The 25,367-nt window shown below is 38.9% G+C and overlaps 4 protein-coding genes across 5 annotated transcripts in view; 3 read left to right on the plus strand and 1 right to left on the minus strand.

Moving 5' to 3' along the window:
- Positions 1-995, plus strand: part of cmn (calymmin) — a 21,493-nt gene extending 20,498 nt beyond the window's left edge. Inside the window, exons 40-43 of one of the 2 annotated variants that reach the window (XM_085170017.1) lie at positions 76-141; positions 222-260; positions 381-638; positions 895-995. In XM_085170017.1, the coding sequence (XP_085026143.1) occupies positions 76-141; positions 222-260; positions 381-638; positions 895-995 (464 nt within the window). The other variant, XM_085170016.1, reaches the window with a different exon arrangement.
- On the minus strand, positions 60-14,103 carry pelo (pelota mRNA surveillance and ribosome rescue factor). The gene is made up of 13 exons (XM_085170026.1): positions 13,739-14,103; positions 13,211-13,303; positions 12,236-12,386; positions 10,734-10,824; positions 9,550-9,713; positions 9,029-9,089; positions 8,478-8,639; positions 8,347-8,393; positions 8,076-8,149; positions 7,918-7,989; positions 7,467-7,541; positions 7,257-7,288; positions 60-6,211 (listed from the first exon to the last, which is right to left on the minus strand). The coding sequence occupies exons 1-13, from the start codon at positions 13,777-13,779 to the stop codon at positions 6,117-6,119; spliced, it is 1,158 nt and encodes a 385-aa protein (XP_085026152.1). The 5' UTR covers positions 13,780-14,103; the 3' UTR covers positions 60-6,116.
- Positions 1,927-8,640, plus strand: paqr4b (progestin and adipoQ receptor family member IVb). The gene is made up of 3 exons (XM_085170032.1): positions 1,927-2,095; positions 3,038-3,256; positions 4,315-8,640. The coding sequence occupies exons 1-3, from the start codon at positions 1,927-1,929 to the stop codon at positions 4,746-4,748; spliced, it is 822 nt and encodes a 273-aa protein (XP_085026158.1). The 3' UTR covers positions 4,749-8,640.
- Positions 14,104-14,288: 185 nt separating the features above from the next.
- On the plus strand, positions 14,289-21,841 carry ppp1cab (protein phosphatase 1, catalytic subunit, alpha isozyme b). The gene is made up of 7 exons (XM_085170028.1): positions 14,289-14,711; positions 15,682-15,813; positions 16,448-16,678; positions 17,518-17,622; positions 19,704-19,927; positions 20,686-20,820; positions 20,918-21,841. Exons 1-7 carry the CDS (start codon positions 14,657-14,659, stop codon positions 21,011-21,013), a joined length of 978 nt encoding a protein of 325 aa, XP_085026154.1. The 5' UTR covers positions 14,289-14,656; the 3' UTR covers positions 21,014-21,841.
- Positions 21,842-25,367: the final 3,526 nt, after the last annotated feature.

Consider the following 25,367-nt stretch of genomic DNA (forward strand, 5'->3'; position numbering starts at 1 on the left):
CTGAGAGATTCACAGAACATATGGACCCCAACATCACCTGCTTCATTCATCTTCATTCATCTTTTTTACTCACAGTGAAAGGAGAGCTGCCCACTCCAGGGCCTGCAGCTGAAGGCGTGGGGAGATTCATTGATGGATACGGTGGGTATAAAAGCTTATTCTGCATTGGTATCTGTTGTGGCTTCACTGTGCTCACGTCACTGTTCATCTGACAATTTCAGAAAACCTGGGCTACATAAATGGCCGAGTGCAACCACAAGGTAATAAAAATAAATAATAATACTGATATTTAAATTTACATTTATATATTTTTTTATGCATCTTTTCTGCCCCTCCCCCCCTTTTATGGCACTGTCTCATAATTGCTGTGTTTCCTGCAGCCCCCAGCCCCAGCCCCAGCCCCAACCTGGCCTATCCGTCTGTCCACTCCCGTCTCCCTGCAGAGTCTTCATTCACAGCTGACGCGATGCCCAGTGATGTTCGGCACTTCCCCGACCTAGAAGGGACAGCTGGCCTCACCCTCGACTCAGCACCCGCTACAGAATCAGAGGGTACGACTCAGGTGTCCGAGCAACCCGATGACCTGCCGCGTCAGATACACATCCAGCAGCATCTCAAACTGCATTTTCAGCCACAAGGTAAGGCCTGAAGGCTTTAGACACTTCTGCACAGACCACCCAGTCTATATTTCTGCTCTTGTCTTCCTCCCAAGTGTTGACATTTTGTCACACTGTCATCAAAAAAAGGGAGTGTGGAAGCTAATTCTAAAAGTACATTTCGTCATAGTTGTAGTCCTTCTGCATTCGATTTATTTAGTTCAGTCTGTGTACCAGCTGCATGGCTGTTGAATTACTACATATTAAATAATAAAATTGAATATTTCTGTCTGTTTAGGAGCAAAGGACAACAAATATGATCTGAATGGCTTCTTTGGGGATACTGGGCATCAAGGTGAGAACAGACCTGTTTTTTCCTATGTGCTGTATTTATCTTAACCAGCCTGCTCACCTTTCTCCTGTATTCTTACCCCCTCCCACAGGTTAGCTCTACTGAGAACAACAAATTGAATCTCTCTTAATTGTTGTTGTTGTATGTGATATAATATAATAGTGATAATTTGGTGTCTTGTTTAGTTTTGTCCTTCACATTTTTGTCCCATGTTTACTGTTATCCTTACAACTGAAATGTAATTTTGTTTAGCATTTTTAATAACCCCTCAAATTAGTTGAAATATTTCTAAAATCAATAACTCCATCTAATTTATTTTACATGACAAATTCTTTTTTACTACTTGTGGCAATCATGTGTTTGTTATTGTACAGTATTTGAGTAATTAAACCTACCAAAAGAACCTCAAAGTGGAAGTTGTTTCTTTACTGACCTGTGCATGTTTTACACACATTGCTGGCTCTGTAATTTGCAAACCTGTTTTCAAATAATAAGTGGACACAATAAGGAATCGTCAGTGCTGGTTAAGTAAGAGTCACGAAGAAAACAACCGCCCAGTAAGGATTTGTAATCCTTGAGCCTGGTGCAGTTGTAGGCAAACGTGAGTGACAGAAGCATACATGTATTACTGTACATAAGGGAAGTACTTCTGTTTTGTTAAAGTGCGTTACGTAAACCATGAAGCTGGTTAGGTGTGAGTCAGTTACAAGGGAGGAGCAGCTGCAGAAGTGCACATGGCTTTTTCTGGGGGATTACCCAGCTTAGGAATAAAGGCTGTGCGCTGATTGGTCCAAAATCATGCCACTTAGCCAGCTCAACAGGTTGCTTGCATGGACTTATACCTGTCCAATGATGGGTTTTGAGGACCAGAGTTTCCGGCTGGTCGTGGTCAAGACCAGGCCGGGAGTCCCGAGAGCGCCCTTTTTATGATCTAAATGGTGAGGAAGCTAAATGTGAGGGCACTGGCTGCAGGAAGTCATGATGGTGCTTTACAAAGGACCGCGGCTCTTGGACTTTGCAAAGACTCCTGCTTACCTTCAGTTCAACAAATATGTCCTGACGGGTTACCGGCCGGTGTCCACAGCTGAAGAGTGCGTCAGGAGCCTCTTCTACATGCACAATGAGCTGGGGAACATCTACACACACGGTAAGTCCAGCAGTTATGCTTCTTTCAACTGGTGTATACATGCCTAAACTTTATTCTGGACTTAATAAGAAAATGCCATTGCAGCCTTTCTTACTATACCTGAATCATCATTGAAATATATTTTTACACTTTATACGCAAAGCAAGTTTCTCTCACCTTGAATCGTATTAACCCGCAAACTAAACAGGTCACGCATGTCAACTCTCACTTATGGCCAGATACAAACACACTTGATAAGGATGGGTAATGAGGATATGGGGTATTAGCTGTAATCTGCCCTGGGAATCAGAGCCCTGACAGTGTCCACTGGTTAACTGGGCCGTTGAAGGTGACCGACACCTCTGATCTGTAAATGCCCATACGGATCTTGAGTGAAGCATCCAAAGACAACTTTGCACAGATTCTGAGCTGCTGTAGAATGAGATATGTGTTAAGAAATCTTTAAAACTTCTGGTTTTAATGTGAAACTTTTCAAGGCTGGCTTAGTCATGGAAAAAACATCAAAAAAGGGAAATTGGTCCGTGCACAAACTAGAAACTTCATAGCCTTGAACTTCAGTAGGCCTTGTCGTCTTCTTGCCCCATTTTCAACATGGCTATCCCATAAGTTCATTAAGCCTAACACTCTTACTAAGGGGAAGTGAAGCGTATTAGCATTAGAGTGCTGCTCGAGCTTCTCTATGTATGAACCAACTACTCATTTCTAGTAAAAATTACAATTAGACAGAGGAACCGTTTCGGTCCATTGAATTCCTCATATTGTTCTGCAACAGGCGGTACTTCTATGTGTTGCACTAAGGTACTGTGTTTAAAATGCCACTATAAATTAAGCTGACACTAACCTACAGCAGTGGCACATACCTCAAAATACTCAACAAATTATTTTTATATTCTGCAGATTTCAGAAAAATAATGTTCTTTTTCCATCTTCCTGTCATTTCAGGAATTCCTTTCTTCCTTTTCTTGGTGCTGCTACCTTTTAGTATCCCCTGGAAGGAGGTGGACAGCATCTGGATATGTGTTGTCCACTATCTGGCCTGCCTCTGTCCCACCATGGGATCAGTGGTCTACCATTTGTTCATGAACCACGTGGGAGGAGAACACGTGTACGACACGCTGCTCTCCCTGGACATGGTCGGCGTCTGCCTAGTTAACACCCTCGGTAGGTTGATGAAAGAAAGTAAATGTAACCACAGAGATTGCTTCTGATGCTAAGACCGGGACCAGAGGGGCTTACTGGTCATAACTAAGATGTTTTCAAGTTTTACGTTTCTGGAATTCAAGCCATTAACAAGCATTGATAAGTTACAACAAAAATTTTAGAAATGCTGAATACTATGGTTTTGATACAATTCAGGGGGGGGGCTGCATCCACATTTCTTTCTTTAAAAATCTATCCATACATCTTCTAATTCTTATCCGGGTCCAGGTTGCAGGGGTACCAGTGTTAGTAGATATCCACCTCCTCCAGTTCTTCTTGGGAGACACCAGGGCATTCCCTAAGCCAACTAAGAGATAATCTTTCCTGGTCAGCCTCAGAGCTTCCTCACAGTGGGACATACCTGAATCACTTCACCAAGGAAGTCCTCAGGAGGCATGCTAGTCAGATACCTGAACCAAATCAACTGGCCTCTTTTAATGTGGAGTAGCAACTCTCTCTAGCAGTAGTCCCACCAACGACCGAGTTTTTAACCCTTTAGTCTAGATGTCGGAGTATTGAGGTTGTCTGATTAGCAGACCTCAAAGCTCTGACAGGAGTGTGAACGTGAATAAGAATGGACAAAATACTGTGGTGGTCTTAAAAACAACCAATTAAGTCTTCAGGCAGATTAAAGATATTAAACATTAAACAATTCCTCCCAGAATCACTTAAGTCGGTCAATAAGCCTAAAAGTCTCATGTAAAGTCTTTTGCAAAGATAGTTCAAGCCTACCAAAAGTCAAAGTCAAGCCTTAAGCCCTCATTTAACAGTGCATGGGATTATCCACAACTTTAAGGCTAGACCTCAATAAATATCAGACTGATTGCCATAAAGTTTGTGTTTTTCAGAGGAACCCTGGATCACTCCTGATTTTTTCCTTTAGTTCGACCTAATGGTTAACATTTGCTTCTGAAAAACAGCAGCAAAAATAACAAGATACCAAACAATTTCTAGTGTTGACTAAAAATAACCATGCTGACAACAATGCCAGTAACAGCAACCTTGCATTATCTCTCCAGGGGCAATTCCTATCATTTATATCACCCTCCTCTGCTACCCAATCGTGCAACAGACTGCCTTGCTGGTCTATATCCTCCTGTCAGCCCACGGGATCTACTGTGCCACCACTGCCCGCACTAACGTCCGGCGCCTGCGATCGTTTGTTTGGCAGGCCTTGTTCCGTTTCAGCCTCTTCCTGTTTCGGGTTTATGGCAGCGGGGTAGGAAGCCCAAATTCCCTGCGTCTCTTTGTCATCATGGACTGTCTAGCTTTACTGGGAGGGCTTGTCAACATTGTCCAGATCCCTGAGCGCTTCAGGCCAGGATTGTTTGACAACTGGGGCAACAGCCACCAGATAATGCATGTCATGGTTATCTGTTCAATTATCTACCTACACTGGGGCACACTGGAGGATTTAGCCTGGATTAAGAGCTACCAGTGTCCTGCTGAGTGATGCCAAGTGCAGCTAGTTCACGCATGCTTGCAGTCAAGGCTACACTTGAATTTAGCATTCAGTGAGGGAGGAGTATATGGAGGGCCGGAACTGCCAAAATCAATACTCTATAGATATATATATATTAAAATATTAAAGAAATATGCCATTAACTGCCCAAAAATAACTACTGTAAATTAATATAGCCATTAATTAATACGTTTATAAAATCTGATATAAAAATAAATGTTTTGATTTATTTCCATATTTACATTTGTATTCCCCCATTTATTTACCTTCCCATTTAATTTTCAATGTATAATTTCTCTAATTACCTAACTTATCAATTTATTTAATTTTCTAGCTAACTAGTTTAGCTGGCTTTAGATAACCCCACTCTAGCTAACGTAACTACGTTAGCTAACTTAGCTAGCCTATCTAAAGTAGCTAGCTTTAGTTAGAAGTTACCTTCACACTTATTTAATCACAGCCCCTTATTGAGATAATGAAGCAGAAGTGCTTCAATAAATCTGACAATTAAATACTGATGTGTATAAAATAAGAATAATAATACCCTAAAAATAATAAAACCCTATTCTTAAATGTAACATTTACATAAAAAGCTAAATTAAAAGGGAAAGTCAATAAATATGAAGTTAATATACAGAAGCAAATTGTGTTTTTTTCTTAAAGTTACATTTAAAAAATGCACTTTAGTCCGAGCTGCTGAAATTCTTCACAGGGGAAGTTCATAATTTGACATTTTGCCAAAGAAGAATAAGAGGAACCTACAGTGTTCTAACTGTAAATCACATCATTGTATCTAATTGAAAATCCTGAACATACTTGATTTATAGAGGTCGATATGCAGTAGTTTGGGGTGTAATGCCCTTAAATAGTTTTTTAAATGAAAGAAAAAAATAACTGTGAGAAAGAAAATATCTATTTTTATATCTTGGTCAAATCTGTATTTAACCCATGAATGGTGATAAACGACAGGAGTAGTTGCATGCTTCTGCTGTTTAATTGCAAGAAAGATATATTGTATGTACACTTGACTTAAGAAGTCACTGATTTTGCTATTGCTATCATTTAAAATGAATGGGTTTTTGTGACTTGGCGAAAAAAATGTTAGATTCATCTTACTGCCCTTCTTGTGAATTGAGGATTTTCTGTCTTTAGCTTAAAAACCATCAAAACTGCATCAAAATTAAGTGAATTTATGGCCACTTTAGAAAATCAGGCATGTTAATTTGATTTGTAAAAGATGTGGCTGTTACAGGGGTGGAATTTCTCACGACTCGTTGTTTCATAACACATTGAACATTCCCATGTTTATCTGCAAAACTGAGGGCGGGTATCGGGAGAAGTCTGGGGTGTTTGTGTGGATCAGTCTTCATCTGAGCTACTGTTGTCCTCGGCGTCTGAAAGGTCGGCGATGGGAAACCGCAATATGGCAGCCACCCCGCTCAGCTGAGTCAGTTCTGGTGAGACAGTCCAGAATAAATCAAAAGGTGACACATCCTGTACTGCGGACTGGCTTTATATTTAATTATAAAAATGCAATTGGTGCAGTTGTAGCACAAATTCTTGACTTCTTATTTGAGTAAGACATCAATAAAGAGTGAGATTATCACTTTATGTGTGTGGCGTCATCAATTCACTGAGTCCAACTGACAGCGGTAAATTAATCCTACGCTTTATTTTTCATTATTTTACTCTTATTAGGGATTTCATGTTAAGTAACAAACCCTGCAGAAAAAAAGTGCAGAGAGTTTCAGTGGTGCTCCGGCAGGGATGACCATACAGGCCAGATACAGTTTTTTTGAGGCTCAAGTGATGTAGCTATACATCAACAAAACCAGTGCAGAAGAGGAAAATAAATTAGCAGACATGGATTTAAACCATGATGGTATCAGATTTAAAAAAAAATCCTACGCAATCCATTGCAAATGTTCATGAGAAATCAAATCCAGAAGAAAATGCTAAAAAAAGTTAAGAGGCATTTTTTAGAAGTTGCCTGATGTAGTTCAAAAACTGTATATTAACATCAACTGTAAGGTTCACATATGAACAACAAGAGCATTTTTAGGTTGTGACCCAACCCTCCAATATATCCAGATCTGGGACCAGCAATAGAAGAAGACCAGATTGTCACCCCTAGGCTCAAGTAATTGCTAACAGTTAACCGACTAATGTTAACGAAATGACAGCAGTTCAATACTTTAGTGCTGTTGAACGATGTCCTCTCAGTTTTCCTAAAGTCTTGTTTAGGTTCATGAACTTCAACTACTTCAGCTTTTAGCGAGGGACAGGACTGTGGGAAGTTACTTGTCAAATTGAGGAAGTAAGGATGGCACTGTTGGTATCAGTACTGTGGCTATAGTGATAGTAATGGGAATCTATGGGGGATTTTTTTACGCATTGAAAACAAACGTGACAGGACATCAAGTTGAGAAACGACAGCTCCTTAGAGTCTGAGAGAGCTAAAGAGTTAACTTCAACTACAGGAAGGGAGCAATAACTTACGTTCACCCGAAACGTGAAGGCTTGAGAATATTCTGCGTGGAAAAGAGAGAAAAAGTCATTAGCCTGATGTTTTCCAAAGTATTTTAAACATGTTCTAGCCAGCATGTAAATCTACAGGAGCCTGCATTTCTACTTTTAACAAAATGACACATATAGCACATAACAAAAAATCAGTTTTTAAGTCTACAAACATAGTATTTACAAAGTTACCTGACAGTGCCACCATTGTCTCTCACATTGTCCACCAAGCGAACGTAGCGACTCCTGGTGGGGATATCCTGATGCCTGACAAAACAAATTAAGCATTGAAACTGGCAGAACTGTGGGCCCGTAATGACGATTTTATATCCTCTTTTTTTAAATAACATAGACGTCCCAGAAAGCTGTCATAAATCAAGTGTTTAAAGAAGAGCAGCCTAAAGACTGACTGCTTGGAGTGTATACATGTACATATGCTGACGTCATTATTTGATCCTGGCTGTGTTCAGTATGTGCATCCACCCTAGTAATGTTATATTGATATGACAAAAATAAAAACACAGAAAGGAAAAGTTCTTTGAACTTACTCATCAGTATGTTAGTGAACATGTTACACATAAACAACAGCAGCAACGAGGCAGAATAACACTGCCTGTCAAAAGCATCCCTCATGCACACCTACCTGAACAACTTGTCGCTTACCAACAAGGTGTCGACAGCGAGGGCCTCAGCAGCTTTCTCCACATGAGCGAGGCTGTGACGATGCAAAGATATGCAGGTTGTTTATGATCAGTGTTAACGATATAAGTTAACTGTTACATTCCATCATCAAGCACGCACCCGTAGAAGGCTCGGTCAGGCTCATGCTGCAGCATTTTATAGAAGTCCTCCAGGGCTTTCACCTCTCCGGCTGCCTGAGGAGCAAGATACAAAACAACAGGTCAAAATTATTTATGTCTCCAGTGAAAAAAATTCATAATTCCACACAGATTAATACAATTTATAATAAAAAATGTGTTTTTTTGCTCAGAGTTTAAAAAGCTGTGTGCACAGTTTAGCAATCATATGCACAAATATGCACAAACTCTTAAATCACAGGATGCATAGTCACCTTCGTATCAGACAGCCTATTTGTCACAGTGGGGTCAGAAAGGACTTCTGCAAAACAACAGTTGTCTCAGTGAGTTTGCACCTTATAATGAGATCAATTTAATTTCGCTGTCAAGTGGCAGCAGCTCCTACCTTTGAGTGAGTACTTATGACCTGACGATGAGTGGACCAGCATGAATTTGGGCCGATTCTCCTGCAGGATCTTGTTGTCCTGCCGTACCGCCTCATTAAAGAGGTAGGTCGTAAACTGGTCCTTCACATAGCCTGGGCTGGCCACCAGGATGCACTTCACAACTGGCAGAAAGTAAGAAAGAAAAAAATCTAAATCTCAACTCTTTTGAAATGATATCTTCTGTAAAGAGAAACTACCTGAACCAGCAGTTTACATCCACATCTGTCTAGATTTATATATGTAGTAAAACACAGAAGCAATTTAATAAGAGGTATTATGTTTACAGGAAAATAGAGGTTACTACTCTAAAACATGTATGATCCCACTGAAAAATATCCAGTGAGAGTGAAAAGTCTTCTTAAGTTATAACATTAATAAACAGTATCAGGAACAAAACACAATGATGCACATCACCATGAATGAAAGCTTCACAGCAAATATTAAACTGGAACTGTTACAATAAGTTTAAAAAAAAAAGGCAGAAGTGTCTATGCGCACACAACAGCCTTACCATCAAAATTGATGTGACGGAGAATGGCTTGCATCACAGCTTCATAAAACCTCTCCAGTCCCTGCAAACAGACACTTTGACAGTAAGCACACAGGATGAAAAACTCTCTCAGTGTTACATCCCCAAAGAAAGGGGACAACCAAATATTTTGTTACACTATCACAGAAATATCACAGAAAACAAACAAAAAAAACTGAGGTTGACTTCCTGAGGCTAAAGAGAAATGTAATCCACTTGAACTCCACTCAATCCCATTTAAAAACATTTAAATATATTTGAATATGTATATCTGCCTACTTTGTTTTAGTCAGTAAGCTCCTAACTCCCATGACATCTACACCAAAACACTCACGCAATATGAAAATTATAAATGGGTTGGCACACTGTGTACATTTTAGCTGTATCTTCATATTCAGATTTGGCACTGTGCCCTTTTCAAAATGTCACTTCATTCCCATTTGCTTGCTTTTAGAGCTCCCGATTCGCTAACAGCTGATCAGTCGCCTATAAATCGCTTTTACCTTGTCGTGCTGTGTGCAGCTTCCTTTTCTCTTACGGGGAATGGTGACTTCCACTTTTGCACGAAGCAGCGTCATGGCAGGTGTCACGAGCACCAGGTTGGCCAGGCCTTCCTGCATTACCACAGCAGCCACATCTGCCCTCTGGGTCGGGTCACATGCCTGATCTAAAACGTAGACAATGATATAATGGAAAGAAAAAGAAGAAGTTATATTTAAAACGTAATTGACAAAATTTCCAACATCTTCTACGGTGGTTTTCCCAATAAAGTGTTCGGTGATTTTATTCACTCGGCTTACAATTTTTGCCATCTGGAAAAAGCTTTCTCTGCTTGACCAGAATTTTAAAAAGAGAAGGTCTTTGTTTTGTTTATGATTGTTTATTTCAAGAATAAAAAAGGTTGATATAAAAATAGTAAAAGCTACTTTGAGCTGATCTTTTATTTGCCTGCTGAGATCGAACTGTGGACCCTTGTTGCGTGAATGTGTAAACCCCTACACTATTAACGATTAACTCAAAGTATATCTTATAAGAGAACTGTTGACAGCCTGTTGAATTTGAACAAATCTGAATAAAATGAGAAAACTAGCCAAACAGCTGCAGAAATTTTGAGAACAGTTACCAAAGCCAAGAAATTTCTATCTGCTATAATCAGTTCAATTTTATTTATTTAGTGTCAAATCACAACAACTGTCACCTTTATGTTGTAGGGTTAAGACCCTTCAATATTAGAGAGAAAAAAACCCAAAATCAGATAACCCCCTATGAGCAAGGACTTGGTGACAGTTGGAAGGAAAAACTCCCTTTTAACAGGAAGAAATCTCCAGCGGAACCAGGCTCAATGAGGGGCAGCCATCTTCATCAGAAAACAAGATTTTGAGAGATTTTAAGAAAGGTAAGTAAGATCTTACTTATATATATAATAATATATATATATATTATATATATTATATATATATATATATATATATATATATATATATATATATATATATATATATATATATGTAATATATATATATATATATATTACTTGTATGTATGTATGTATTTATATACAGCTTAAGAGTCTTTGTGATTACTTGTAGTAGGAAGTACATGCTTTAAAATAACTGACAGTCAGACATAGCAGTAAACAATTTATAGTTGTTTTGGTGGTCGGAGTACTGAGGTAGCATCTGCTTACCAATTCTATCCAGCACGACACTGTCCCAGTTCTTTTTAGCCAGAGTGAACTTCCTGTTGAGCTCAAGCTCAATAGTGTGATAAGCCCCCATCTGAAGAGCAAAAAAATACAACACAATCACAACTACTTTTCATTTCAAACACAAGTTAGCCTGCATCCCAGGGTTGGGTGGTACGTCAGATTAAATCGGTTAATTTCTGCTTTTGTGCAACATGACAAAGTCATAAAATCAGAGACCGTAAAAGACAGAAACATTGGTTCCTGAGACAGCTGTTGATGGGGGAGCGTTCTTGGTGAAAAGTAAACAGACAAACCTACGATGCTCTATAAAAGTTAAAACAAAAAAACCCAATGTTCAACCTAAAAATCAGATAACGGATCTGGTGTCAAGAAGAAAACCACAGCAGAAAAGCAGCTGACATTAGTTGCTTCGTTTTGGTGTCACTTATTTTTTTTATTTATTTTTTTTGCCACCTGTCCCGTTTGGCTCTTTTGCCATCAGAATTATTGTCTGAAGGCAAAAAGAGAAGCCCAACAGAATTACTTTACCAAGTGGACCATCCCTGCCTTGCCGTATTGGTCCATTTGATTGACCTTTGTTTTTATTATTTATTTATTTTATTTTATTTTCAGTTGTTACAGACAGGACAGACATGACCAGGGGAGGGAGGGAAACAAAGACAGCGGGGAAGAGGAATAGTGATGAAGGGCAAAGAAAAGGGAAAAGAAAAGGGAAAAGAAAAGGGGGGGCGGGGGCAAAAAAACAACAACATATTTCTATATATATCATCTGGATCACCTGTTGAGAGAAAAAAAAGAGAAAACAAGCAAACAAAAACAGCAATATAATAAACACAACACCATTGCGATACTCTATGTGTATATAGCAGTAAATATTAAATATTGAATATTATTATGCAGCACGTATGATTTACAGCACACAGTGTTCTTTGAGGTAGGAGACAAAAAGGGTGTAGTTTGTGTCTGTGAGCACCTGTGTGGACACTTGTGAGAATGAGCGCGCTTGTATTTAAAAGGTTCCTTCATGTAATGATCTGCTAGAGGGTGTGGGGAGCCATAGCCCCGACCTCCAGGGCATGAAGCAGGTATGGAGGAGATCAAGGCTCCAGACATCTCCAGACATTTTGGAGTCACTTATAATAAAAGACAGACTATGCTTTTTATGTCAGTCCTGACATAACCCCACTGACACAGTGGAACAACCAGTCTTCACAGATGCTGGAAAATAAGTATAGAGTCTGGTCTAAACCATTTTCCAAAGGCTGCATTGACTCCTGCTATTGCTAGCCAGCTGATCCTACTGTTCTTCTCTACAATGTGCAGAATATGTAAAAGGTGCCAATGATGTCGTTGTATTGTCCACAGACGGAGGGCAAGTGCCTTTTTTTTTACATTTAAGACAGGTTCATATAGGAAACAGAAAATAAAAATAGTAACTATTTCACCCAGCCCATTTACCAGAGTGTTTATAAATCTCAGACCTTGACATATTGGTTCTCCTCTATGTTAGTTCCCTTTACTCTCAGCTGGCAGGCCTGGGTGTCGAAGTCGATAGTCTCCACACACAACGTCAGAGTAGTTCGGACTCTCGAGCTGCCCACGCTTCCTGTAGGGGACTCGGTCTGCACCTTTCTGTGGGAAAAGGACAGAAGCCGAAGCTTTAGTTGCTGCACTGATGATGAGCTGTGTATTTTTCAGAACAAAACACTAAGGTAGAAGAGTAATGCTGAAAGCTATAAAAATCCTTGAATAACACAGAATGACTATAATAAACACAACTTCACACCGGTGTCAGAGCATCGCTCCACACACTGAGTCACAAAGAGGCATAAAGTTGAGTTACAGCTACATCAATGCTGCCCGAGGGATGTGGGTGGTTTTTTTGTTTGTTTGTTTGCTTGAACATTGTGGTATATCAACTACAATGATCCCACCAACACTGAATGGAATACCGATACAAATACTCAAAAATGGAAACTTGCACCGCAGATATAACTAGAACTTTTATTAAAGATTATAGGTGGGGGGGGAAAAAATTGACGTGGTGATATTGTATTGTTACACGAAGACTAAATATGATATTTTATTGAATAAATTACGATACTCTAGGAATACTACAAACAAGAGGCCTGATCCCATGCACCACCATCCTGAGGCAATGTTAGCTTAGTCTGACCGAGTGACTTACTATCATAATGGAGGACGTGTGGTCTAATTAATATCTACCTTAATTAGATAATATCAAAATTCATACAATAATCAGGATACATGAATACCATATATTTCTAAAGTATTTCTACAAAGCAGTCTTGCACACACAACCTTTCTTTTGCATCTTAATCTTTAACTTCTTTTGCCAGCATATTTTACAAACCCATGAAATGAAGAAAAAAATGAAGAAATCTGCATTATTACAGGGCTTCACCTGTGTCTTTGTGTAATATATTGATTATTACCTGATAGTCGAGGCTCTTAAGCTGTCCCCGACTTGGAGCAGGTTGTAGGTATGCCACATATCCTCCGCCTCCTCGGGCACCAGAGTCACCTGACTGAATTAAGCTTTGGTGATCAATAAGCCAGGATCTGCACTCGTGTGGTTTTGGTATAACAATTTTTTTTTAAAAATAGATATGCTCCCAATTTAAGATGCGAAGGTGGTAAAATGGCACATGAATTCCCAAAGTACATAGTGTGTATTACTATATTTATTTACACAAGTTTGTTTGGTTTACTCCCTAAGGTGTGGTTTGTCAATTCAGTCTGTAAAGCTAAAGCTAAACCAGAAGTTGTAACATGTTAGTAAAGGTTCTGTTTTAACACATATTAAGACAAAATGGTCGGTTTGCTTATTAATACAAAACCCACACCTCTCCCGTCCTCTGAGTGTACACGGGAATGTAACTCACTACACTGACACATGTACAGTCAGCTACAACACAGCAAGCTGGTTAGCTTACTAGCATTAGCCATCAGCGCTCACTCACCCGGCATTATCTTTCTCAATATCTTTATGGAGCAACTTCATGGTTGGATGATTGTATGATACAAACCGAATTATTAGTGTAAAATATATAGGTTAGCAGCTGTCCGGCTAAGGGACATGTTTATATCTTAGTGAAATAACAAATTAGCCAAGCCATCTCCCAACTTTACAATGAATCACTCGCTGCGTGTTGCCAGGCGCTGGGACATTGCGTCAGCGCCCAAATACGTCGCCTGTTCTTCCAATCATGGTCACTTCCGTGGGAGTAGCTTTTGCTGCGCAACAAATACGAAACGAATACAAACACGCTGTTTGAGTAATTGCGAAAAACGTGCTTTTTCCTTGTCTTCACTCATAAAGTCTTTAATTTACAGTAGCCTAAACGTAACATAATCAAGAAACAGTGCCCTTTTTTTTACAAAATAGTTTGAGATAAGTAAATACTGATAGACACGGAAAACAACCAATCAAGGAGTAGATAGGATGTCACAAACGCCGCCTATTTTTAAAGCTAACCAATGGGGGCACGACAGCGGTCAGCCCACTTCCGTTCAACGCCGCTTTGAGCTAACGCTCGTCCAGCAGCTTTTTTTGTCGATGGCATGGCGCTAGTAGCTGCCGAACAATAACGTAGTCGAGAAAATACGAATAGACTAAACGAAATTCGGATGCCTAAATGGAATTAGTCGATTAATGTGATTTCCGAAGTACATGACAGCCATCACATCTTTAACATTTCAAAATCTCGCCTCAAATTTTGAGGTAGCCGATTCTTCCCCAAGGTTAGCTAGCTAGCGGGCTAACGATAGCCGATTAACACTAAACTAGTTCAGGTAACTATAATTCGGCAACCAGTTAATACCCAGTACCTCTTGAATTCGTAGACGTTATTAGAAGTCGGCCGGAACAGGGGCAGAACATGGCAGAAGCCGACAAGTTGAACATCGACTCCATTATACAGCGTCTCCTCGAAGGTAAGACCAAGTATTTCGCTCGATATTTATTCAAAGAGGTAGCCATTTTAGCCAACTGCGGCTAGGGAACGGTAGCCGCCAACGCCGTAAAAACAAGTTCAGTTCATCCGGCGCTTCTTGCAAAGGAAGCATAGCACTTAAATGCTCAATAAATTTAATTTGTTTGAATGTTGTCTCCGGAAATTGAATACAAAAGAGAGACGGGTTGAATATATATTTTTGAACACAGTTATATATTCGCACCACTTGTATTGTGAGAGTTGGTCTCGTTAAACCTGCGTTGAAACATACTATAATGCAGAAATATGCATCATTTTATACTTGTCCAGACATCGTTTGGGTACACACTGAAGTGGTTATACGGTTAAATTTAAAAGGTCACTCCTGTATGCTAGCAGGGTGAGGTCATTTTATTTTGTTACTTGTAATCACATTTTTATTTTTATTGTTTTGTAGGACAGAGAGCAAATGCTCCATAACACCAGTAAAATCATCCAGGGTGCTACTGAGTCTTGATTTGTTAACTATCACTGTTCACTATATATAGGTCGACCTCTGGATGCCTCTGAAAATGTCTTTGTCTTTATGTTTGGTTTGGCTGTATTTGGAGCCATACAAGATTATTCACGAAAAAGTGTGTGACATTTGCAGATTATGATTATAAACGAGTGCTCTGATTACCACTGTAAAATGTGTAATCCACAGATTTGTTCTCCTTTATTTTGAGATCTTTTTCTAATTACGTTGCTTCTAATCAAGAACATAGCAGATTCACTGCTACAGTGTGCACAAAATGAAATGAGCCAACTGTCCATGGCAGTATGCCCTACAAATTATACTTTAAGCTGCATTTATGCAGAGAGAAATGAGAATAATCACCCAATAGCCACTTGTAATAATTTACCCCTTTCTTATTAAAAACCATGTAAGAATCTGCTGTTGTTTTCTGACTCATTTTTTCCCCTTACAGTGAAAGGCTCCAGACCTGGCAAAAATGTTCAGCTGACAGAGAATGAAATCCGTGGTCTTTGCCTCAAATCCCGGGAGATCTTCCTCAGCCAGCCAATCCTGCTTGAACTTGAGGCACCCCTCAAGATTTGTGGTGAGGCTTAAGTGGCGTTCTTTGGAGTCGAGGGAATTCTCGAGGGTGGTCAAACAACATAGCAAGCTGTTGAAGCTTAGAGTGCTGGACCATTATGAGTCAGATTATGTGCACACTATGCTCTAGTATTCACATGACCAAATGCTAAGTTATTATAGTTAATTAAAAACAGACTGGCTCTTAAAAAAAAAGTGTTTAATTCTTCATGGCTGTAATCTTGCCACATAAACAACTCACGGGATAAAGTGGTACTGACTTGCTGGTTCTATTCTGTTTTGTACTTCAAGTTTCCCTGGAGTTTTCCTGCCGTACCTTAATGTTGACTGCGTTGAATGTTAGTTTAAGGAACAGGTTTCAGGAACTGGAACAGACTGTACTTCAGTAGAAATCATAAGCATCCTCGTACTAAATGCAACCTCATAACAAAACACACACATAAGCTAACTCTGTAATGAGTGTTTATTTAAAATAACACTTTGTCAGTCATGGTATAAAGTGCTAATCTTTAAGGTCTCTAGTCATGTTGTACCTCCATCCAACTCCCTCAGCCTTTGTTGTGCACATATACTGAGCACGATAATCACACCTTTGAACAACATTGCTGTTTTCACTCTAACACTGCTTGTTTCTCTAGGTGATGTTCACGGGCAGTACTATGATCTGCTCAGGCTGTTTGAATATGGAGGCTTTCCACCAGAGAGCAACTACCTGTTCCTGGGGGACTACGTAGACAGAGGCAAGCAGTCCCTGGAGACCATCTGTCTGTTGCTGGCTTACAAGATCAAATACCCAGAAAACTTCTTTCTGCTGAGAGGAAACCATGAGTGCGCCTCTATTAACAGAATATACGGCTTCTACGACGAGTGTAAGTCATGATACGTGCACACAGATACAGACAGTAATTTGGAAAGTTGTGCGACAGCTCTCTGTGGTTACCAGTTGAATAGAAAAGTGTAGGCCAAAACACAGCAGACCTCGGTGTGGTCAAGAGGACACCTTGGTTTTTCTTTTTTGTTTGTTGATACCGAAACTGTAAAAAGAGGAAACGCGTGTACACAACATCAAACTTATCATATACAGAAATATATAAAATATAGATAAATAGATGTAGGGTGAGAGAAATGGACGTATATGTGTCTATATCTTAATACATCAAAAGCTAAATAGAATAGAAATGAAAAATAGGAAAGTGTTTCAGCAGCAAAGTGCAGATTTACACATTAAAAACAAGAAGTAAGAGACTGTACATGGCAGATTTACACATAAGGAGGAAAAAACAAAAGAAACGCCAAGTAATTAGTCAAGTAATGTTTATCAGCACTTGCAACAGGTGTGGTGGTTACAGTTTCTTTTTATGATTATTTTTTTTTAATTGCGATTAAGAAAATTTGCCTGACACTTTGAAATCTATCTGTAGATTATTAACTAATTAAATATTTTTAGATTCACAATGTACACAAGATATCTATTCCCTTGTGAGTTCCTTTAAAATTGATGGTGAAACATGGGCAACACGCAGTACTCCGGGCTTCAGGCTAAGGAGCATGATCGGGCAGTAGGAACAGGGATTCAGTCACATGCTTTTTGTTCTATTTAGAGCTCAGCTTATGTAAAATGTGTTTTCAGCTTGAAACAAGTGGCGCTGCTGATTTTATAGCTCTTATGATGAGATTGTGACCGAGTAATTGTAATTTCCTCCCACAGGTAAAAGGCGATACAACATAAAACTGTGGAAGACCTTCACTGACTGCTTCAACTGTTTGCCTGTAGCAGCCATTGTTGATGAGAAGATCTTCTGTTGCCATGGAGGTATCCTCTTCAAACAGTTAATTTGGTTTCTATCCAGAGTGAACACACAAAGACTAGACTCCACTCTGTTGTATCTGTCAACATAATGGTCATGGTCTAGCAGTACTGCGGGATCTTAATTTGTTAGACTAATTCAATTCAATTTTATTTATATAGCACCAAATCACAACAACAGTCGCCTCAAGGTGCTTTATATTGCACAGTAGATCGTACAATAATAGACACAGAGAAAAACCCAACAATCATATGACCCCCTATGAGCAAGCACTTTGGCGACAGTGGGATGGAAAAACTCCTTTTTAACAAGAAGAAACCTCCAGCAGAACCAGGCTCAGGGAGGGTTGGGCATCTGCTGCGATCGGTTGGGTGACTGTTTGTAATTCCTTCTCCTGGATCAGTAGACACAGATATAGCTAAAAACGGGTACAGCTTTAACAGACTGTCATTTAATACATCAATCCCTTTTGTAATAAGCGTGTACTGTGCAAAGATCTTGAGCCACCCTTCATTTCTTTATATTTTGCATTAAAGGACCCAGGATGTCCTGTGCTTTATAAAGTAACAGTAACAGAAACAGTTCTCCAGGCTTTCAAAGTCTTTCTTTGTACACTTGCTTCTTCACTCATTTTCAGTCCAGTCATTGTACCTGATCAATATCAGAATTATTATTATTTATTAACACTATTGTTTATTTAACAAACCTATTTATCATTCAAGCATTAAAAAAAAGAACCTAACTCAAGGGATTAATCAAAGTATTTTTGCACCAAAAAGATGATTCCCAAAGAGCTTTTGGATAAAAACGTTGTACATCTTGGGATGGTGTGCAGTGTCTTTTAAAACTTTATTTCTACCACTCTCTGTGGTAGATGTTTTTTTTTTTATTTAATCATTTACCAAATGTTATTGATTAATTCAAGCACTTCTTTGTAATCTTTTTTGCTGTCATATTTATGTTCAAAATGTAAAAAAAATAAAAATAAACACATTCTGACACTGGACATTTTCTTAAAACTTTATGAAACATTTTCTTATGGATGATTATCATGATATGATACAGTTCTTAGTTATTACTGCAGTTTATTTTCTTAAACATCCAGACATCTTGACCAAAGACATTAAATAATTCTTAATCTGTCAGGACCTGTCAACAGGTCCTCAAAGTCAGTGGTAAGGAAGCGCTGTGTGCTGCGCTAACACCCAAGTTGAGCAGCCAGCGAAAAACCGCTGCAGTCTGCTTGTACTGCGTAATCTATTGTGGCCACTCAAGGTCTTCATAGGGTCTGCATTTCCCCGCTCCCTGTCATTCTGCATTTCTGTACGTTTCATCGTGGCACATGCAAGCTCTCCCCAATCTTAGTCTTAGTCGACACAGCAGCAAACAATTTTTTCCACCGCAAAAGCTGTAGAAAAGAATGGCTTTCAGAGCGTATGCTGCTTTCTGTATTAAAGGGCCTGTAGGGAGACACTGATGTGCCAGCTGTGCTCTATTCACAAGAGAAATTAGGCTAATTATTGCAGCAGAGGCAGTCATGTCCTGTTGGCACTCTGTCAGATATCCACGGTTACATTCATTAAAAACATCCTACATTATTCAATAGAAAGTACTCATTTAAAAAAAAAATTCTTCAGAAACCCAAGTTCTTTATCTTGTGGGGATGTTTCAGGTGGTGTTTGAGCATTGAAAGAGTCGGTGTGAGCAAAACTACCATGCAATTTCGTGGCTTTGGGTTGTAATTCCAGTGATGGGCTTTTGTTAAAAGGAAGCAATCCATCTACTTGCATGATGGCGCTATCTTGTTAGCTGGGATATGGGTGAAGTTAACATTGGATGACCGGCCTCTGTTTTCTGTACCTTCTGATTTAAAAGTTGAGCACTAAGTTTACCTTTAAACATCGCCAACATCGAATATCACAGGGTTTTTGCAGCATGTGACATTCATTTTCTTTTTATGGTTGCTCTTTGAATCTTTTCAGGATGCAAACATTTTTTACAAAAACAAATTCTAAAATCAGATGCTGAATTTATTTATTTTTTTTCCACTACTTAAGTTTAATTCTTGGAGATTTATATTTTCCAGGCCTGTCTCCAGACCTCCAGTCCATGGAGCAGGTGAGAAGGGTCATGCGTCCCACTGATGTTCCTGACCAGGGCCTACTGTGCGACCTGCTGTGGGCAGACCCCGATAAAGATGTGCTGGGCTGGGGTGAGAACGACCGCGGTGTCTCTTTCACTTTTGGTGCAGATGTGGTGACAAAGTTCCTCCACAAACATGACATGGACCTCATTTGTCGAGCCCATCAGGTCAGTACCAAAAAATGTAATTGAATGGTTCAGTTTCATGGTAGTAAAAATGAGTAACACAAGTGAAAGGGTTTGATAACTAACAGGATTTGGTTGAGCCTCATAGTTAAGTGTTTAACTGCTTGGAGTTGATTGGGGATTTTTTTTTTTCACCCTTGGTTGCCTTTAAAGATGCTGGAGGGTTGTCTGGTCTTTATTAGAAGTTGCAGCAGTGTACCAGGTATTGTTTTGATCTGGCGAGGTGCACGTGGCGTGTGTGTCATGTGGGTAAAGGAGCTATTAGCATTGAAGCGGCTCTTCCTTGAAGCTACAGGAAGGCTGCAACATTTATCAAACAATAATTTTACAGATGCTGTTGTGTATTTTAAGAAATGTCATGTGGAAGTGCTGCAGGGGGAAGTGTTTAGATAGTGGCAGTGACACAGCAGCTAAAAACCTTTTAACCATTTAAGCACAATTGGTTTTCAGGCCAGCTTCAGCAGCTAAATTTTGATTTTAGTCTTCAAATGTCTTTAATGTGTTGATATTTAGAGTAGTTTCCATCAGTACTGATGCTGGCCTTACATGGCTGCAGTTATCGCTTAGTTTTGATCAGAGCTCAAGCTACAGTTTGTGTTCAGCAGTTAGATGTGTTAGCGTAATTTTCTTATTTGTCAAGCTGTGCTAGTAACGGGGCATTTATAATGTCATGTGTTATCATCTGTAGCAGAGTCTATTGTTCTGCTGTGTGAGAGCTTGCTAACCTGTTTGTTTTTCAGGTGGTTGAGGACGGATATGAATTCTTTGCAAAGAGGCAGCTTGTGACTCTGTTCTCCGCCCCAAACTACTGCGGGGAGTTCGACAATGCCGGCGCTATGATGAGTGTAGATGAGACCCTCATGTGTTCATTCCAGGTAAACTAGAAACTGATCACTGATTGAACTTGCTAATCTTAAAGATTGTGATTTTTCACTCATGGTTTTTTTCTTCTTCTTTATTTTCCTTGTGCAGATTCTCAAACCTGCAGATAAGAAGCTGTTCTATGGTGGGGGCGGGGGCATGGGCTCCGGCCGCCCAGTCACTCCACCTAGGAAAGCTAAGAAATGACACCAGTAGTTTGCCCTTGACCCTTGTCCTGCCCTCTCTACCTCTTCTTCTCCTTTCTTTCACCAAACAGCCAGAAATCAAACCTATACCCAGGGCTTTTATTTCCTTTTTTATCTGTACTTCTTAAAACGTTTAATGTTACAGATGGTCTGAGTGAGTGTGCGCGTGTGCAGGCTTACAAACGTCTGCAGGTGAGCATTAAAATCATGTGTGCACGTGTATATTCTGTGTGAGAATATTAGAGATTTATAATCCCTGCTCCCCCTCCCCCCCTTTCTCTGACCACTCTTCCCACTGAAAGGCTGAAACCACATTGTCTGTACAGTAACTTGACTGAAATGACAGGGTTTGGGAGAAGGTGGGAGATTGCTGATGTAATGAATTTGGCAGCAAGCTCTTATTAGCAGATGGTGTGTACGTACATACTTGTGGAAGGGGGATTTTTTTTTTTTTTTAAATGTATATTATTTTTTCCCCTGTCCTCTGTACTGTAAAATCGAAAACACAGGTGTGTGCGTGTGTGTGCATGCTGTGTCTTGCCTGTTGGAGTATGATCACAATATGCTTGAACAGGGAGGAGTTTGTCACCTTATCAGAGCGAGCGCACATTTGCACACATGCCCACACACGTGCATATGACTCGTCAGATTCATATGAGCCAGAGCTGTTTAAAAAAAAAAAAAAAAAAAAAAACCACACAAAAAAACAACGACAAACAAATAAAAAAACAGTCCAGTTTAGGTTTGTACAGATTTGATTACTTGAAAGATTTTTTGTGAATTCGTTTTGTAGTCTTTCATCAAGTTGACCAATAAAGCGAGAATCTGAGCTGTACTGTCTCTCAGTCGTTTTTCCGTATCTGCTTCAGTATACAATAGTACTCTTAGTTGCTTGGGCAGTTATTTTAAAGGCTCTAAATGAATTGGGAGGTGACTTTTAATTTCAAACATGATAAATGCATGTATAAACAAATCTTATTAGAATTTTCCTTTTATTAAGAATGAACAGATTATAAACTCATTTGTCAGTCTCATTTCTTTCTGGTCATATTCTATTTATTCTCTGGTGTAATGGGCTAACTGGTTGGCAGAGGGAGATACTTGTACCCGGAGATTCTCTTAGACAATGCATTTCATCACAGAAAAGTTGCAAGTTTTGTTTTTTTAAACATGTTCCTGTAAATGTTTCACAATAAAAGTCTTTTCCAAAAAGAGGTTTCTGTGCACTGAAATTCTAGAGGGCTTTTAATTTGAAACGGATATGTGAAGTGTTGTTAAAGAGTAAAGGCCGCAGAGGGTGAAAGTATTTAAATATTACCAGCTATAGCTATCAAACTGGCAATAAGAGAGGGCACAAGGTAATAGGGTAAAGGACATGAGATACTAAAGACCAGATAAACAATGTTTATGTTAATGGATATGAAAATATTTGTTAGACTTTAAAATTTTTTCCATTTACCTGTTCCAAAGGTTGATTCTTTAAGTCTTTATTATACTTCATCTACACCAGGGGAATATATCTTTTTTTTTTAAATATTTTATTTACGAACAAAACAAGACAGCAACTTGGAGACAGATCCAGGACATGGTCAACTTACAAACACAGACGATACAATAATCGAAACACGGGGGATATAGGAGCGAGTGGAGTGCGCATAATGTGCAAGGAACCTCCACATGGGAAGTGTTTCTAACCAAATCCCTCATGGATCGGGTGAAAGATAAAATAGGTGACAACAGCAGCAAGAATTATATCCACACACTTACAGTGATACAATTATAGCAAATATAAATGCACATAAGAAAAGGAAGAAAATGACTACCGGTATATAGTATAGTATAGTATAGTATAGTATATATATATATATATATATATATATATATATATATATATATATATATATATATATATATATATCCATCCCTGACCTGATCGGAGAGAGCTCTCCAGAACATAGCATCGCCAAACAACACAAAATATCCCCCAGACCCTAAAGAGAGCGTATTTATCAGGTGGCCATTGGTTAATGAATGTTTAATCTGTATTAATTTACTAAGCGTGGTTTATAACGAAAACCTGCCAAAGGTGTGTATCCTACCCACTCTTTTCCAACACATTTATTAGCTTGATTTCCAAGTTGTCTGTTTGAACAGCAGCTTATCTACAGCAGTTTAGAAGTGTCTGGTCGTCAGGAAGAACAGCTCGGTTTTAGGTTGCCCCCTCGACCCAGTGCAGGTGGTAGGAAACAGAAGAACTCTGACAAAAATAACACAGTTTTTGGACAATGTCTCCCACCAAATGCATGAAGCTGTTGCAGAACTGCAGAGCTCATTTAATGACAGACTGTTGCGTCCTAGGTGCACAAAGGAGTGTTATCGCAGGTCCTTCCTCCCAGCAGCTGTTACACTTTAGACTTTAACCTTCACTTCTCCACAATAAATTGTTTAAATCCCTGCTGTTATTGGTACACTTTTTTCATTTTCTGTAAATAATCTGTGGTAGTTTTTAAAGCATAAGTATGCAGCACTTTTGGTACATTTTTAAAAAAATCAACCTACTCAGTTGCACATTTCTTTGAATCTGGTTAGGCTATTTTTATCAACTGTACAATACTTTTTTTTCTTATGTTGTACATTTGCCAGGTACAGTCTCTTATTATTACTTATGTTTAGAGTTTTGCTTATAATCTTAATGTCCGTATTTATGAGCACAGCATTGAAGTCACCTCCTATTATGTGTTCTGAGCCAGGTAGGTTATTAAGTATAGAGAAGAATTTATGTGAAATTCACTATTGTCAGGGGGGAATAAGTATTGACATTACAAAACATCCATCTGTGTCTGCGATTGTACTGTTGTGAGTGACTGTAATTGTATTATGAACGAGGATAGCAGTTCTTGTTTCCTGGAGTTATAGTTGACAAAGATACATGGGAACATATTTTAGTGTAGAAATTTCAGCATTTTTAAACATAAGTAAACATAGTGAAGCAGTAAACCCTCCTTAATCATTTCTTTGCTAAATCAAAGAGCTCCCAGACCAAATGTAATCTGTATGTGGATTACTGTTAACGTATCACTGTTGTGCGCATGCTCTACTCTGTGACGGTCATCTCGTCCATCCTTACAAATACTTCCAATTTAGTTAATTTAGAGGGTTTGTGTCGCTTTTCCCCCCAACTTGGTTTTAACTGTAAATAATTTTAATGTGTAAATAACTGTTAACTGTTGTAAAGAAGTTACTCACAGCTTTTTCTATTAAGTAATCAATCAGGTGAGCGAGGTAAGTACTGGCTAGTGGGCTGGTTTCAGTTATTGTGCAAAGGTACTGTTTATAAGATTAGGGAAACCTGCAGTCAGCTGAAGAAGTCACATGGATGAGTGACGAAACGTTTCTCCCACTGAAAACACGTCCAGATGAACAGAATCAACTTTTTGGGGTAAGTACTAGCTAATCTGCACTACCTAGCTTAAAGTTAACACAATTTGTTTTGCTTTGATGAACTCAGCAGCAGACGGTCAGCATAATTTTACCACAGAAAATAGAAATACTGTTAAAGAAAAAAACACAAATAAGACAAAATAAGCTAAATGCAGATTAAATTACACGTCAGTGTCTCTTTGTCAGATGCTGTGTTACTGTGTAACCTCTTATGTTGCCATTCTGAGATCAACTACTGTCAATATGAGTGCGATATTGCATTATTCACTTTAATTGTAACATTTCCTAGAGCTAAAAAAAAAAAAAAAAAACCTAGAAAAAAGGGGGGAAAGTATATCATCTCTGTTAATCAATGCCATTTTCTCTTGTGTTGGAAAGTAATATTTAATAAAATCAATTTCTTGAAGTGCTTTAGTTAAAAAAAACATACACCACTATTCCTGTTTTTGTTTTTTGTTTTTTCTGGTCATGAAAAAGTCTGGCCACTAATCTGCCATCTGGATGGAAAACCCACACCGCTCTTAACACCTCAGAAAACTGTTTTACTGCACAGTTTTCTAGTGCTTGATGTGTGATTTTGTTTCTTAGGGATATCTGGCCTCTGAAAAATAAAAGAGAAGCCAAGTGGACTACATGAAATTACCAGGCTTTAAACTGATATTCACTCAGTGGTCGTAGTACGGGATTATCTTAGAGTATCTCGGTCTGAATAGTAGAGAGCTCTTTTTTAAAATCCTGTGATAATTTTACAAAAGCTGCAGGTGTTTTAACATTAACAGGCTAAACTCTAGTTTCTTTTTGAAAATCTTGGTAGCGCCTTTGTCGTCTGAAGTGAGGGCAGAAATGGACAAAAACTGTATTATTCACTGAAAATTATTGAAGATCAGACACCTTTTTTGTCCCATTTTTTGTCA

This window comes from Neolamprologus multifasciatus, chromosome 8 (assembly GCF_963576455.1).
Source record: "Neolamprologus multifasciatus chromosome 8, fNeoMul1.2, whole genome shotgun sequence".
Taxonomy (NCBI): Eukaryota; Metazoa; Chordata; class Actinopteri; order Cichliformes; family Cichlidae; genus Neolamprologus; species Neolamprologus multifasciatus.